This window comes from Ambystoma mexicanum, chromosome 5p (genome assembly GCF_040938575.1).
Source record: "Ambystoma mexicanum isolate Mex_15411 chromosome 5p, UKY_AmexF1_1, whole genome shotgun sequence".
In the NCBI taxonomy this organism is placed as follows: Eukaryota; Metazoa; Chordata; class Amphibia; order Caudata; family Ambystomatidae; genus Ambystoma; species Ambystoma mexicanum.
Genome location: NC_090930.1, coordinates 890,671,550 through 890,687,072, shown reverse-complemented (window position 1 = coordinate 890,687,072; position 15,523 = coordinate 890,671,550). Strand labels below are relative to the sequence as shown.

General features: G+C 46.1%; 1 protein-coding gene across 1 annotated transcript in view; it reads right to left on the bottom strand.

Moving 5' to 3' along the window:
* Positions 1-15,523, bottom strand: part of PKD1L1 (polycystin 1 like 1, transient receptor potential channel interacting) — a 2,330,280-nt gene that overhangs the window by 981,076 nt on the left and 1,333,681 nt on the right. Inside the window, exons 30-31 of the mRNA XM_069613333.1 lie at positions 10,536-10,619; positions 3,825-4,032 (exon numbers count right to left, since the gene is read on the bottom strand). Of these exons, the coding sequence (XP_069469434.1) occupies positions 3,825-4,032; positions 10,536-10,619 (292 nt within the window). The remainder of the gene's footprint in view (positions 1-3,824; positions 4,033-10,535; positions 10,620-15,523) is intronic.

Sequence of the window (15,523 nt, the reverse complement as noted above, 5' to 3'; positions counted from 1 at the left end):
CTTTTTTTTTTATAAGTTATAAGACTTGGTCAGCCAGGGGTTAATATTATATCAGACTATATGCACGTGTAAATGTGCTCTGTTATTTTTGTTTATGTGCGCGCATATTTTTGATGCCATTGCTTCCCTCTTCAGGATACTAGTAAATCCGTTTCAGCTTCTGAGAGGTTAATTTTCATTTTCCTGTATTTTTCGAGTCAGCGCCATTACTTGGAAAAGCCCAGCAATTGAGGAAGTGCGTAATCCGTCTCGTGTGGGCGCCATGACAAAGCAGAGCCCAGCTGTTGTGCAATCACGTAAGCCGTGTATTTTCGTATTGAGGAAGTGTAAGTCTCTTCCGAATATAACCCTTTGGAAGTCAAGGTAAGCGGCACGTTTAAATATTATATTCTTGTTGAACGTAGCATTTTGTTTCAAAGTTTTTTTGCTTCGGTTACCTCTGTGTGTTTTACAAACTGAACAGACTTGTTTACGTTATCTTTCCTTACTGATCTAAATGCGCGTGCGCGGCAACTGATTTTTTCATCAACTCTTATGAACAGCAACTATTGAAAGAAACTTATTTAAAGCTACACATATGAGGTTCAGTTTTTGTTGGGCAAAAAAATGGATAAGGCACTTCAAGGAACAATTTATTTAAAAAGGCATTTTCAAAGTTATAACAGAGCAGACCGCAAATGAAACCTTCAATTAAAACAAACTAATTTGTTTGAAGTGAATGGTTCCTCTTTTTGATGAACTACCAAAGAAATGCAAATGCAATTTAGTTAAGAATAAACTATAAACGCTATGCAGAAATAGTTTTATGTTTTCTGAAAAAACTGGAGTTTAAACAAGTTTGGAAGAAAGAAAGAAGTCTTTGAATAAATATGAGGAAAGAAGTAAAATAAACATTTCCAGGGTTTGAAACTCAGTTTTCTTTCTATATGAAGAATTCTGGACTCAGCAGATGAACTCTATTCAGTAGTTGAGTCTCATGGCAAGCCAGCACTTAAACATTTCTCATATAAGAATTAAAGGGTGCACACTTTAATTCAGAAAAGAGAAAATGAACTCATATTAATTGAGCATCACATCTTCCCTTGCAAGAAATAAACTGTTTATGAAAATGATTCATTAACAAGGGAAAGGTCCTCTAGGCATTAGCAGAGGATTATTAGGTACATCTTGTTTGAGTTAGCAATATAATCAGAAATTGAAAATAAATTTAATGCATATTTATTTTTTGGTTTAATTTGTTGATTTCTCATCTATGCAGATACTTTCTCCAGAAGGGACTTCAAGTTCCAGTGTCTGAGTTTATTATTTTATCCAAATTCTCCTTTCCCCCTGGGGTGTCACGGACTCAACTGGTTTTTATAGTTAGTTGAGAACGCTACGCTTTGGTGGGTCTGTGGGGTTCAGCAGCTCCCACGTTGGACTTCAAGACTAGTCTTGACACACAGGCGGCAGGTTGGTATTTGCACCCATTGGGCAAACAAACCCATGACGCTGAACACATAGGAAACGACTCTTGGCACCTCTGAAGATGGCAAAACAGTATTTGCATATCCTTAAGAACTTTACAGAAATTACATTTTTATAAATAATTTTACTTTGAAAGCCCTGAGAGGCACGATAGCAAGACTTTTATTTGTAAACCCTCAAATTGCCACCTTTACTCCATGACAATGATTCACCATTCTCATCAGAGGCAAGGAATTTAATAAGACGATGCCATCTTGCAGAAAAAGCAAGAGCCTTTTTGGATAAAAATAATACATTGTTTTACCGTGACAGAGCAACGGGTGCATCATCAGGGGTATCAACACTGCATTATACAGCAAATAAATAAAAGAATGATTCGTGTGGAAATATGCAAAAATGTGCATACATGTGGTCTAATGTGGATACATGCAGGTGTTTAAGCACATGGCATGGATTGACTAGAGTCGGAACTCCCCAGCCTCAGCATTGTACCATCAGTAGCTGGAGCCAATCCTTAAATGGGTTTCACTGATGTAACCAGAAATAACCAGCAGCGTCCACTCTACAGGCTAATGCTCCTCGGCATTGGCAGTTCTCCTACAGGAGGTGGCATAGGTCCCCATTCCAGTTACACGTGTACCAACCATGTCCCGAATCCTCTGGTATGTGGGTTCCACACAATCTTTGCACAAGTCCACATTCTGGACTAGGAGGATGACTCCTTTCTCCTGGTACTGGTTTGTGCAGTTCACAATAAGACCAGGGGGAATGACTCCTTTCCCCTGGTGTCTTTGGAATATGTCCCAAGGGTTTTTATGTCTTCCACAGGCGAATGACTCCCTTCTCCTGGTATTTGAAAAGTAATTTTTGGTGGCTTTCAACTTGCTGCATGTCTTGTCACTCTCTCTCGGTAGCAGCAACGTCCCAAACCCTTCTCTGCTGGTCAATGTCCTCATCTTGTCACTCCACCGAGCAAGTGCTCCTCAGGTTCTCAGATCTCTTGTACCGAGGTCCCAGACCTCTGTCTGGTGGTCAGCAGGCGTATGGTTGCCACTGCAACAAGGACATTCTCCTCAGATGCTTGCTTCAATGTTGTTAGGGGCCCAGACCCTTCTCTGGTGGTCAGTGTGTTTATTGCTGCCACTGCGTTGAGGAAGTTCTCCTCGGATGCTTGGTTCACTCTTCCAGTGTCCAGTAGCCACTTCTTTATACTGGGGCAAGGGAGCTCATCACTGATACACTCTATACAGTTCTGTCCCCCAACAGCCCTATAGCTGACACTGTAGTGAGGAACATTATGTTGTGTCCCTCTCTCTACCTCCCCTGTACCCCTTACGGTCTCCCGTGCCTCCCTTTACTTTCCTGTGAGATGCAGCACATCACCGGTCCTTCCTGGGATGGGGTTGCTTGTTGGCGGATTTCTCTAATCTGGTCGTCCGTTTGGATGGTCCTGGTACACCTACGCTCCTTATGGTCTTGGCTTTGCGCTGGGACCCAACAGTCCATGTTGTTGTGATCACGCTACCACTTCTTTCCTTCGGCCTTGCAGCTGGGTCTGCTCTCCTCAGACCCACAATAGACTCTCACAGCCTGCTGCCAGCATCCCCTGCACTGCCTTCCTTCCAGCCCTCACTCAGAGTTTGTAAATCCCAGGCTCCAGTGGGCTTCAGGCTTCCCCGTGATCTGACTCTCGGGCTGGCCAGGTTGTGCACCTGTCTGTCTCTCTCTTTCCTTGCTCCTTCTTCACTTCTTTTTTATCTTTGAGTGGGGACCTCCCCAGCGGAACACTAGAATGGCACTTTTGGTTCCATGATGTACTCTTCAGGCTTCTGTGGGGACACCACTTCCCAGTACTTTCTACATATGTTAAAGAGGAGTTTTGTATGGCTCCGTAGATCATCTTCTTTGTCTCACTACTATCTGGTTTTGAATATTGAGAAATCTGCATTACTCGATAAAACGTGTTCTTCTCAATACTGAGACAAGGTGTGATGTTGGACATTACTGAAGGAAGGGAAGGAGTATTACCATAACAAACCCTAGTGTTCTCAAGTGCTGTTTCAAGGGTCATGGGGTTAGGGAGCTCTGTCATGTTACAGGAGTTCATGTCCACATGAGGGCAGTCTCTCCCTGTGAGGTTTTGCCATTTTGCACCACCCCTAGGGAGAATTCCGGATAGCAGTCTCCCTTCCCTAGACAAATGAGTAAATGATGTTCCAGTATTACAGTAAAGCACCTCTATATTTTCCAAAATCCATTGCTTAAAAAGGCTGCATTCAAAACCACTGATCAGCTGAATCAGGCTAGGTGAGGTAGTGAGAAAAAGAACAAAACATGTGTACCCTCGCCCAAAATACCTTTGCTGTGGTCTTGGCCCTCGACCGAAATCCTGTGTCTATGATGATGGCATATGCCTGATGATCGGACGACGCGTTATCCTGCAAGAGGATGTACCCATTCTTCTTTTCTTCATGGTGATCCGCGACTTTACAGGCAATAGCCAGCAGGACATACAAGGCCAAGGAGAGGCCGACCACAAAGCAAGGAACCAGGTTGAAGGCGGCACTAAAGAGAAAGAAACCCCATCATTGCTCCTGTTGAAGCTGTACAATCTCTTAATGTTCATTTTTAAAAATAGCAAGACTGTCAAACATAATTATTCATCATTTGGTGAGATTAGATTTTATTTACAATTTCGACTCGGGGAGTCTTTCATGACAAGAGAATGCAGTGCAAACACAATCTACAAAGAGAAATACGCAAAATACATTAAAAATATAAAAACGACAGAAATATCGTCATATTAAAATGACATGAACATGATAAAACATTAAACATTTTGCGTAAAAATGGGGATAAATAATAGACATAAAAACGCATCTTAGGCATACACTACAAAAGAAGAAAACTAAATGGCACAATGATAACTCCTAGGTAAATAGTAATTTACTACTTTCCCGGGCTCTAAATAAACGGATACTTTAGACCCTGCGTGAGAGCTGGTGATGATCCTCCTGTATGTCTAGCCATGCTCGCAGCCCCTAGGGCCTATTCTAGTCCCAACCGTTTCCAACCTTCTTAACTCTCCGATGGCAAGCTCCAAAAATAAAACTTGCAATAGCTTTGGTCCTGTTGCTATCCTGATCCCCAAGAAGGAAGATCATGTCATCGCCTGGATTGTCGTTGGTGAGATACATTTCTAACATCTTCAAACATTGCATCTTATGTTGCATGTGGCGACTATGACCTGTATTGTGGCACTATGAGCACCAATGAAATTCATGCCCGACAGCAATTATGGAAAGAGGATCGTCTATAGTGCAACCTGAAAGTTCCAGGGTTCATCACAGATCTAACGTCTATTCTCAAATTGCGAAGACTTTAAATATGCCTCTAAAGTGCATCCACATGTTTGGCTCATGGGGTTCGTCCCCCATCCATTACACATTTCTATGCATCGTCTACCAGTCTCACCAAGATATGCAGATTTAGGGGTTTAGAAGTTTCTGCACTGTCATAGAAATAGCAAGATTTGTTCTGATTTGCTCATTTGTACGTATGAGTATCCAAGCGCACTACCAACAAGTTTAATAATGAGAAAGATGCATAAATGCAAGAGTTAACCTCAAAGCATTGCTCAATAAAGCCAAGAGAAAGGCATATGGTAACAGTGGGATCATTCTAAAGGACAGAAAAAAGATGCTTTTGCAAAGAAACCAATCTGGAAAACCAAATGGATATGGTCGCAACACATCCTCAGAACTGTAGGTTTTCCTTAATTACTAGGAAAGATATACACATTCATCCTTAAAAGTGCTGGAATATCGAATTTGTACAATAATGTTTTGCAATGTCTACCAAAAAACACTGACAAAATTTGCATCCATTTAATATGATCTCTTTTTTCACATCAAGCACCAACCTTCTGTGAGCACGAAACATGTCATAAGTGTTTCGTTTGACAACCTCCCAACAATTTGTTTCACTATTATACATATAATATGCCTTATAGACAGCTGGAGTGGTCATTATCGCAGGATAGTGGCCCACCAAGAAGTTATTTCACGAGGCAAAACCGAGGGCCATAAGTGGGGTTATGGTCATTAACCCAAATGCTAATGGCCCCTTCCGAGGTCTATTAGGCTATTAGCGCATAGTGGCAGTGCTAACATGTGTTTTTGAATTTTGCTGAAGAAAACAAATGTCTTAATAGTGGGTGAGCAAATAGACAAACTGAGTTTGTAAATTAAATAGGGTTTTATGTTGGATTATTTAGATAATACCTTGTCTACATCAGTTAAATATGTTAATTGCAAACTTGGTTGAACTGAAACAGGTTTGATATGAGAATGCATTATGTATCATGTAAAAGTAAATGTTTGCTCCATAAGAAATTGAAATAATCTTCACTCGATTTAGCTTCTTTGGTGTGTTGCACATGAAGTTGCAGCATCAACAACAAAAAGGTTGTCCCAGAGAAGAAGTGGCTTGTTGAAAAATATCCTGCTTGGATATTGCATTGTTGTTTCCGTCTCTGATTTTGGCGACAGAAAGTTCACAAAACAGTAAATATTTAAGCAATATGACCCGAGCGGCGGGGGCATTACCGACTCAGGTAATGCCCAGGGGCCCATAGTTATACTTAACGAAGGCCCCGGGGCATTACCTGAGTCGGTAATGCCCCCGCCGCAAGGGTCATATTGCTATTAATACCCCGGCCCGCATTATGTGCGCCCCCTGCCGAGGACAAGGCGGCTGGAATCCCGGCCAAGAATCGAAGGATTCTCAGCCGGGTAAGGACCCGGCGAGAGCCAATCAGAATGCGTGTTGCATTCCACTTGACTCTCGCCGGGTACTAATAGCAGCTATTGACTTCTCTCTAAACATTCTGATTTGCTGGGAGGAGGCCAATAGTGATCTCCATGTGGTAATAAGAATAATGTGCATTCAGTTAATCAATAATTCCATCCACCATCGCAATCCTCTTAAGCACACTCAAAATAGAACACATTTTTCTATATCTACTTTGCTTTCACAACAGTACATGCCATGCAGCACTTTATAAAGTCTTGATTTTCCACAATATCAGTTTTGACTACTTCTTCTGGGAAAACATGAGACACATTTGTCCTGTTTGTTCCACATTTGTGATTTCCACATGCAATGCAGATTATGCCCCTCTCTTCCTGAATACCTTCTGTCAGAAGGGCAGCCTTCCTGCCACTCTTATTTTCCCACTTTTGCATTAACCAAGTGCTGATAATGGCTTTCTCTCACTCTCGCTCTTCTTTGACTTAGGAAATGCTCATTTAGGTCAGTTCACCCTATTGCTTCTTTCTCCGTCTGACAATAGGGTATAAAAACTATTTGCTTCTTAATTGGCAATGTTGGTTCTTTTTAACTTGCTTTGCTATTGCCCTCTTTTGGCTTTGGCAATGATTCTTTGTATTGGTTTGTAGTAATATTGCTCTCTCTTGTTGTTGGAAATAATTCTGACCTCCAGAACATCAATGACACTTTGCTGGCCTGTTACCAAGTTCTTATGTTGCCACTTTCTCCACTTCGTATCAGCTTGGTGTTCAAAAGGATAATTAATCTGCTGTACATCCTTTTGGTATTCAAAACCCTTATGTTTCTGCCACTTTACTCTTTTTACATCAGTTTGGTATTCAAAGTACCCAGATCTGGCCAGCGGGCGATCACGGAGCGCTCCGGGGTCACAATATGCTAGTGAACTCACTGAGTTAGGCGTGCTCGTCCTCTCGCTCTGCTGCCTTCGGGACTTCTGCTTCTTCTGCTCTGCTCGCAAACTGCTTCTCTCTGTTTTCCGCGGCCCGCGCCGGTTGGAAAAGGACTGTTCCTTGCTCCAAAGGCTCTCTGGTGCTCAACTGCCACCAGAGCTTGCCTTATAGTGGGGAAGGCAACTCAACTTCACACATCCACCGCACAGGATCTGGGGAAAGCTTTTAAAACTAATGCTTCCTGCTGCGCAACCTCTTTAATCAAGGTCTCTGAAGGTAGAGACCCTCTCAGAACTGGCATTTGTTGGGCAAAACTACGTCGGCTCCGGCACATCTGCTCTCGTTCAGCTGCAACAGCAATGTTGAGTTACTGCAATCACTCCACCTCCCACTACTGCTCTCTAAGGCCTCCACCTGAGGGGGCCTGTTATGCCTCCCAGTCTCCCTCAGGTCTGGGTCATTAACACTATTAGGCTGCAACTTGCAGTATTGAGTCTCTGCATCCCTATTCTTTGTCCCAGTACTTTGGGCATTGTGGGACTTGAAGTCCCCATTGTTAATTGGTGTTCTTTTAAAGGGAATATTATGATCAGCTTCCTTTCCATCCATACTTGCATCTTCTAAAGGATTATAAGGATTGAATGAGTGGTTTGTCTTTACATGGGAATTACAGTTTTCAGAAGCTTTGATGTTAATATTTGAAGACTCACATTTAACATTCCCTTGTTGATCAAGAGAGCTTTCACCCACATAAATGTAACGGATTTTATAGGGGTATTTTTACTCCCAATAAAAGATTGGTTATGACAGTTTCCATCACCATCAGGATTGTTAGTTTTGGGAAAGAACAGCTCCTGCCGGCAGCAAGCCGGCAGGAGCAGAGTGTGCTGCAAACTCTAATCTCTGAACAGGTTATCATGCCATGTTCTGTCTGGAGAGGAGCGCCTGCTACCTTTTTTGACATATTCCAGTATCACTGACACTTCCTCCTCTGAGGAAGACAAATACTGTGTCACTGCCAAAGGAGTCCCCCCGTTCCATTGGAGACCTTTTGCTCCCAGGTGATCCTCTTGGCTAGTACCACCCCCAGGGACGTAATGAGGTAGCGGCTGCCTTCCCCAGGCCAGCTGGGAGATGACTTTAGGTAGGGCTTTTGTAAGATCTCTGCAGGTTTTATCAGAGTATCGTTTTTCCCCCACTTAGCAAGCCCCACCCACCTCGTGCCTTCGTGGTTGCTGCTCTTTTTCCCTACTTAAGCATCCCTCCAGCCTCTTTTCCTTTGCAGATGGGGAGCAGGTGCAAGTGGATCTTGGTCACCTGGCCTAAGCACCACCCACCTTCTTAGCCCTGCCTCTTCCTTCCTGCTCTTAATTCTTAGATCAAAGGTGTCTCCCGCCCAGGCGTCCGAAGCGAAGGGCAACAAAGAAAAGGGCAATTCCTGTTTGGACCAGGAGGATCCAGGCCCCGAACCGCTGCTCAGAAAGCAGGTAAGCATGCACCAACATGTGTTTACTCCCTCTGTCCCCACAGGCCATCCCCACCTCTCTGGTCCCCCTGTGATGTTCCCTTGTGCCCCCCCTTATCGCACACATGTGTTGCCTGTTTTGCTCGATTCTTCTACCCGGCTCGCCCTGACCCTCCTCCAGCCTACTTCTGCAGGAGTCTGTCCTGATAAATTCTGGTTTCACCATCACAGTCTTGTGGCCAATGCTGGATTTGACTTGTATGGACTTCATTGATTCACGGAGCGTCACCCTTTCTCATGGTGGCCCTGAATCCTGCTGTTCCCATCTTCATCTTGTATCCTGCTTGCAACATTTTGTATGACTTCTGCAATAGTATTCACTCTTCCCCTCTTGCTTCTTTTTGACTGCTTACTCTCTGTTCTCTCATCCTCTCCCTTTTTCCCCATCTCCTCCCCTTACTTTCTCCTATGCACTTACTCTATCAGAATTGACCCTGGACCTAGTATGATAGCAATCTCGTCCGTCTCCTCCCCCCATAATTCTCCCCCCTCCACCCCAGCACTAGCTGAAATATCGTCAGGCCTAGTATGATAGTCGCTTGTTTTGTTCCCCCACTCCCTTTCTGCACCCTTCTCCCTCACCTTTTGTTATCTCCGGCTCTACCAGAAATGTCGTCAGGCCTAATACGGTAGTCGCCTGTCCCTTTCCATTTCATTCCCACTCTTCTCCTCCCTTCCTTATCTATGTCTTAGCTCTTGCACTATCTGAAATGTCGTCAGACTGAGTATGATAGTTAATTTCATATCCTTACTGTTCATGGCCTGTAAGAATGACTTTGTATTTTCCCTTGTTCCCTCCCTTGCAGCACTTTGAAACACATTGTGTATAGGCGCTATATAAATAAATTATCATATCCTATCAGAAGGTAGATGTTACATTAGTTGTTAAAAAAAACCTGTCATTGCACTTGCTCTCTCAAGATGAAAAAAGAAGGCTATTGAAACTAGTTTGACTATTATGTAATTACACTGGAACTGTGTCTAACTGGTAAAGTACATTTCTGTAGATTCATTTTATAGAGACAGTTTGAAAGACTGCAATGGCATTATGAACGATTTCTTCTACTTGATATAATATTGAGGCTTTGGAGCTTTTCACAGCTCAATTGACAATTATGGACATTCTCACATACAGCCTGAATTATACTGCTAAGTGCTATACAAATGTTCAGTGTTAGGCTTTTCAAGAAAATTCCTCAAATTTTGCCATTGTCCCATTCCAGGTGACACTTGAAGATTTGGCTCAAATTATCTTAACTTCTGAATAAGTCTGCTTTGTAATCCTATAAAATCCCCACTGCAGGCTCTCTGGGCTGGCAGGACCTATGCAGTCATGTATGTCTTACCTTGTACAGCTGCATTCCCAATGTTGTGTGAATTGCATAGGTCCGCTATAGAAATCTATAACATAACATTGGAAGCAACTTTGTAGTCAGCCTAAACATTTACAACTCTGCAGTGGGAACTTAGTAAACTATTGACTATTGTGTGCCTTCCCAAGTGTGTACAAATGACTCTGTTCCTATGATCTTCACATGTCCGGACTCCAAAGCAACCACGGTCACAGTTATCTGTTTTTATTATTTACTTTTTCCTCAAGGAATCATGATGCATATGACTTATCTACACCTGCACTTCCTAATCTTTTACCATGTTAAAAAATTATAAGGCCTCAACCAAAATGCAACATAACATGACATGTTGCTGAATCTATTTTACAACATTTCAATATTTCTGTTTCAATTACTGATTGACAAAGCAAGTGAAAGTTCACAGCTCTTCGAGCACATGAAAGCAATTACCTCAAAAACAGGGACACATCAGACATCTCAAAGTTGGATCCTAATGGTCTTTCTGCAACAGTGAATGTACTTAAATGGTTACACCTATGGGGATAAAAAGTAAATGTGTTAATGGGCTCTTTTATTTTGCTAAAACAGCTGGTCACAGTATAAAACCGAGGAAAAAAATCTCAAAACGAAGAGATGATAAATATGCGTCAACTATATAAATCGTGTTAAAGTTGGGACTGAATTCTACAATTTATAGACATGGTAAGCGTTTGTTGTTAGACACCAGGAAACCTAAATACGTTTCATTTAATTCCTCACTGTGGAAAACCCATTTTTCTTAAATATACTTTCATACGGGTAGCAGAGTCAAGGTTTGTCCGGAAAATGGGGGATTTTGTAGTAGGACTCCTCTGCCCCAAATATTTATTTATTTGCATTTATAAAGCGCACAAACGGCTCTGGGGCATCGTGGCGCTGTTACAAAGTGCTTATCTTAACATATGAAACACATCAGTGGTGACAAAGCATGGAATAAAACAGATGTAGAACTCAAGATACAGAAGAACGTAATTTTTGCTGTTGGTGGGTTACAGAGAAACAGCATGTGTAGGCAGGTAGATACATTTACAGTAGATACATTTAGCAGAACAGTAGGGTTTTTAGTGTTTTACGGAAGGTGGAGTAGGATCTTTCATTTCTTAGTGTGGTGGGCAGGGCATTCCCGTTTTTGGGGGCGAGGTGCTGAAAACTGGACCCCCATACTTTTGATCTTTTGAACGTGGGAACATAAATCTGATTGGAAAGGTGGGTTCTCGTAGATCTGTTAGAGGAGTCGAGTGTGATTCTTTCAGATATGTAGGGTGGGAGGTCTAATGAGAGGCATCTGTGAGTGATGGCCATGGATATGAATAGTATGCGCTCCTTAACTGGTAGCCAGTGGGCATCTCTCCTAGCTTGAGAGATATGCTCCCTTTTGGGAATGCTCAGTGCTGCCCTGAGGGCATTGTTTTGGGTAATTTGAAGTTTGTTCAAGTTTTTTGCAGAGGTGCCCAAGAATAGGGCATTACAGTAGTCCAGCTTTGTACCTACTGTGGCTCTGGCGATGGAGAGGCAGTTTTTGGTGGAGAGAAATGGCTTAACTGCATTGATCACTTTAGTGGTGAGTGCGGCTGAGGAGGCTATGGCGTTAACCTGGCGAGTCATGAATAGTGAGGAGTCAAGATGGACACCTAAAGTTTTAACAGTCGAGTAGACTGTAATGGTGGAGTTGTCAAGTGTTGAAGGTTTTGTATTGAGTAGTACCTGCGTGTCATCAGCGTAGTTGGTGTACGCTATGTTGCGACAGTCGAGGTCATTGAATAGCGGGAGGGTGAAAATGTTGTAGAGTGTGGGGGTGGTGCAAGAGCCCTGAGAGACGCCTGTAACGCTCACCTGGCTCCCACAGGGGCGTCGATCTGAACTGGACAGCTGCGGTCTCCACCAATGTGACGCGTAGTGCCGAGATGACAGACTGGACTGGCCCACCTTGCTTTGTTTGCTTGGCCCGTAGGAGTATTCTTCTGCAAATGGAGAAAGGGAATTAACCACCCGTGGAGTTGAGTGTTAACCCCCACCCCCGCTGTTCTCCCCACTCATCACCTTTAATATCCCCTCTTATAGTCTCACCTGATGGTTTGGAAAGATGAGCTCTCCATCCTGCATTGAGCGCAGGGGCGCGTAGATAACCAGTTGCTTCACTGGTTCGAAGGAATTGGTGAGTTCCAGAACAATATTGACTCTGAGATTTCCGGCGAGACGCCGTAAGTATATAGTTCGTAAGAGTTCAAATGTCTGACTTTCACTCTTGTCCGATTCCTTGCAGGTTGCAGCTTGACCCTAGTGAAGAGTTCCTCGTGGCAACCGGTAACATTCAGGTAAGGATTTGTATTGTCCAACACAGTTCGATAAAATAATGTCAGTATGTAACTTGTGGCTTTCTCCCTTATTCAGGTGCTGAGAGAAATTATGAAGTCTAGGGGAATAATGCCTCCGGCGGTAAAATTAGGTACGTCTATTGTGGTGAGAAGGATTCCCCTCGTTTGTCCCTTGTTTCCCTTAGGGGCCGGGGTGCAGCAAAGATGCGGTGGAGGCTGCGCCGACCCGTGAAGAGGAATAGTACCCCCAGCGGTAAAATCAGGTAAGTCTATGGTGGGTAGGGGGCGTGGCTTGGCGGCCATGCGAGCGTGAGCTAGTCTTCAAGAGCTCCCGCTCGATCCGGAGATAGATCCTGGAAAAGGCCATAAAGTGAAGGAAAACGACAGAGGAAGAGCTAGGGAAGGCATCGGAACGCCCAGAGAACACGCAGGAGAAAGTCCGAGGCGAATCGGGACCGAGAAGACTGAAAACGGAGAGTGCGAGATACGCGACTCCGCCACGCAAAATGGCGGACGCGCCTCGCTGAGTTAGCCGCTCGCCACCGAGAAGAACGCGGGCGCGGGAGAAAGGAAAACAGGACCCTGGGGCGCCGCCGGCGGACAGCCAGCCTAGCGAAGACCGCCGAGCCGCCCGGGGGAAGGGAGGAGATCGAGAGAAGCGCCGCAGCGCTGTGCCGAGACAGACGGAGGAGGCGCGGACGCCCACGGACCGCAGCACAAGCCGTGGCAGAGCGGGAAAGGACCAGGCGGCAGCAGCGGCGCCGGAGGACTGGAGGGTGCGCCCCCCCCGATAGACAGCAAAGGGGGGCTGGAGGTGAGGACGTGGAGAGCACCAGCCGGGAGCGCCCTGGAGGACGGGCAGCTGCGGGGGACGGAATACCGCAGAAGGAGGCCAGAGGACGCACCGTAACGCCGTGCTAGGACAGGCACACAGGAGCGCGAGTGCCCAAGGCCCCCCGACAGCAGGCACGGGTGGCGGAGCCCGAACGGAGACTGGTAGTCGGGCGCTGAGAGCCCCGGCCGGGGTAAGGAAAGGAGACCCCGAGACCCCCCGAGGCCAGAGGACGAAGGGGATGAACGGAGTGTCTGACCCCGACCTGGGGACCGGAACACTCACTTGAAGAGGAGGGTGATGCGTCTGGGACGGGCCCCTGCGGGAGGCCAGTTCCCACCGACATATGCTGGGGCGGACAGCGACAGACGGCAGAGCCACACCAGAGAGGTGGGCCGAACGCCCGCCCTGGGGGGTCACAGGACATACGTAAGAGGATACAGCCCACTCAAACAGCTTTGACAGAGACCCTAGAAGAGCCACGAGTCACACAACTGGCGGGGGCCTACCGGCGGGCCTACTCCCACATACACCCGCACGGAAGAAACAGCCAGGGGTACACCACCCCACAGACCCCGGCCCAAGGCTACTACCACGAAACTGCATGAGCAGGACCCGCGCACTGGCACACAGCAATCGGAACCAACATGCCAGACAAACCAAGAGGTGGTAGGGGGAGGCAGACGGTCATGGAGTCATTTGCCCGCAAGAATGAGGATCAGCAGCCCGAGGCGGCTGAAATGGACACGGTAACGTCACATGTGGCGCATGGAGAGATCAAACAGGTGGAAGGGAGCATCCTGGACGCCATAGAAGCACTAAAGACTTCGATAGAAGGCAAGCTAGATGCAGTGATTGTAGACGTGGGGCTCCTTCGGCAGGACACGAGAAACCTGGCAGAGAGAGTGACAACGGTAGAACAACAGGTACAGAGCAATACAACGGACATGACCGCCTCCCAAACTCAAATGTCAGAGGCACTGGAACGCATCAGAACGCTAGAACGCAGAGCCGAAGACGCGGAAAGCAGGGCTAGACGCAACAATGTACGCATAGTGGGGCTGCCGGAGGGGGAGGAAGGCAGAGATCCCACGGACTACATCGAGAACTTACTAATCCAAGCGGTGGGTGCCGGGACCCTGTCCCAGGGTTTCGTTGTGGAAAGGGCACATAGGGCATTAACAAAGAGACCACGCCCGGGGGCACCACCGAGGCCTATGATCGCAAAGATCATGAACTTTAAAGACAGGGAAAAAATCCTGGCGTTCTCGAGAGACGGAGGAGTCATAACCCGGAATGGAGCCAGGATAACCATCTACCCCGACTACACGGCGCTAGTGCAAAGGCAAAGAGCTCAGTTCTGGCCGACCAAAGACCGCCTTCGAGCAGCGGGCGTGAAGTTCATGCTGCTGTACCCGGCAAAACTCAAAGTGCTACATAACGGAAGGACACAGATCTTTGAGACCACAGCGGACGCCCAACTGTGGATGGACCAACAGGGGTTCCCGCAGCCGGAAGAGGGGAACAGACGGAACAGAGAAGCCCCCCGACGAGACAGAGAAGGAGATTGAAGATGGAATGCAAGACCCAGGCGCCCGGTAGATCAGGGCGAGACAAAATTCTGAGGAACACTGCAGCGAACCGCAGGTTGCTACACCACTTCACTGCAACTAAATTAAAGACACAGGGATACTCCCAATGGAAAAGTGAAGGAGCAGGATAACCAACAGCTCACGAGTTCAAGGCCTAAACCAAGAATAAACTGGGAGCACAAGACTTCCGGAACTGGACCGCCAAGACCCACAGTAGGAACCCCAAGCAGAGACAATGTTTATAGTGCCAGTTCTAAGGCACTACGCCGCGACAAGTAAGCCTGAGGAAAGGAAGGCGACACCTGGAAAGCGGTGGGGCCCGAGCAGGGGGAGGGAGGCTGGGCGTTTGTTAGTGTTGTTTTTAGTTACAGTTGTTAGGAGGTTAAGTTTGTGGGGTGAAGGCACTAGGGAAAAAGGACATGACAGACTGAGAAACCACGGCGGAGGCACGGAAGGCGGACACGCGAGGCGGACCCCGGGCGCCAGGGGTCAGCGAAGCGTACTGAAGGAAAACACCAGGAAAAAACGGATCCAAGAACCGCAAGAGCAGCTACACCCCTGGGAAACGCGGAAGATGGAGGATGTGGGAACCGCACAAAGTACCACGGGAGAGATGCGAGACGAGGACCCCCGGAAAGAGACATGTCAAAAGGACATGAA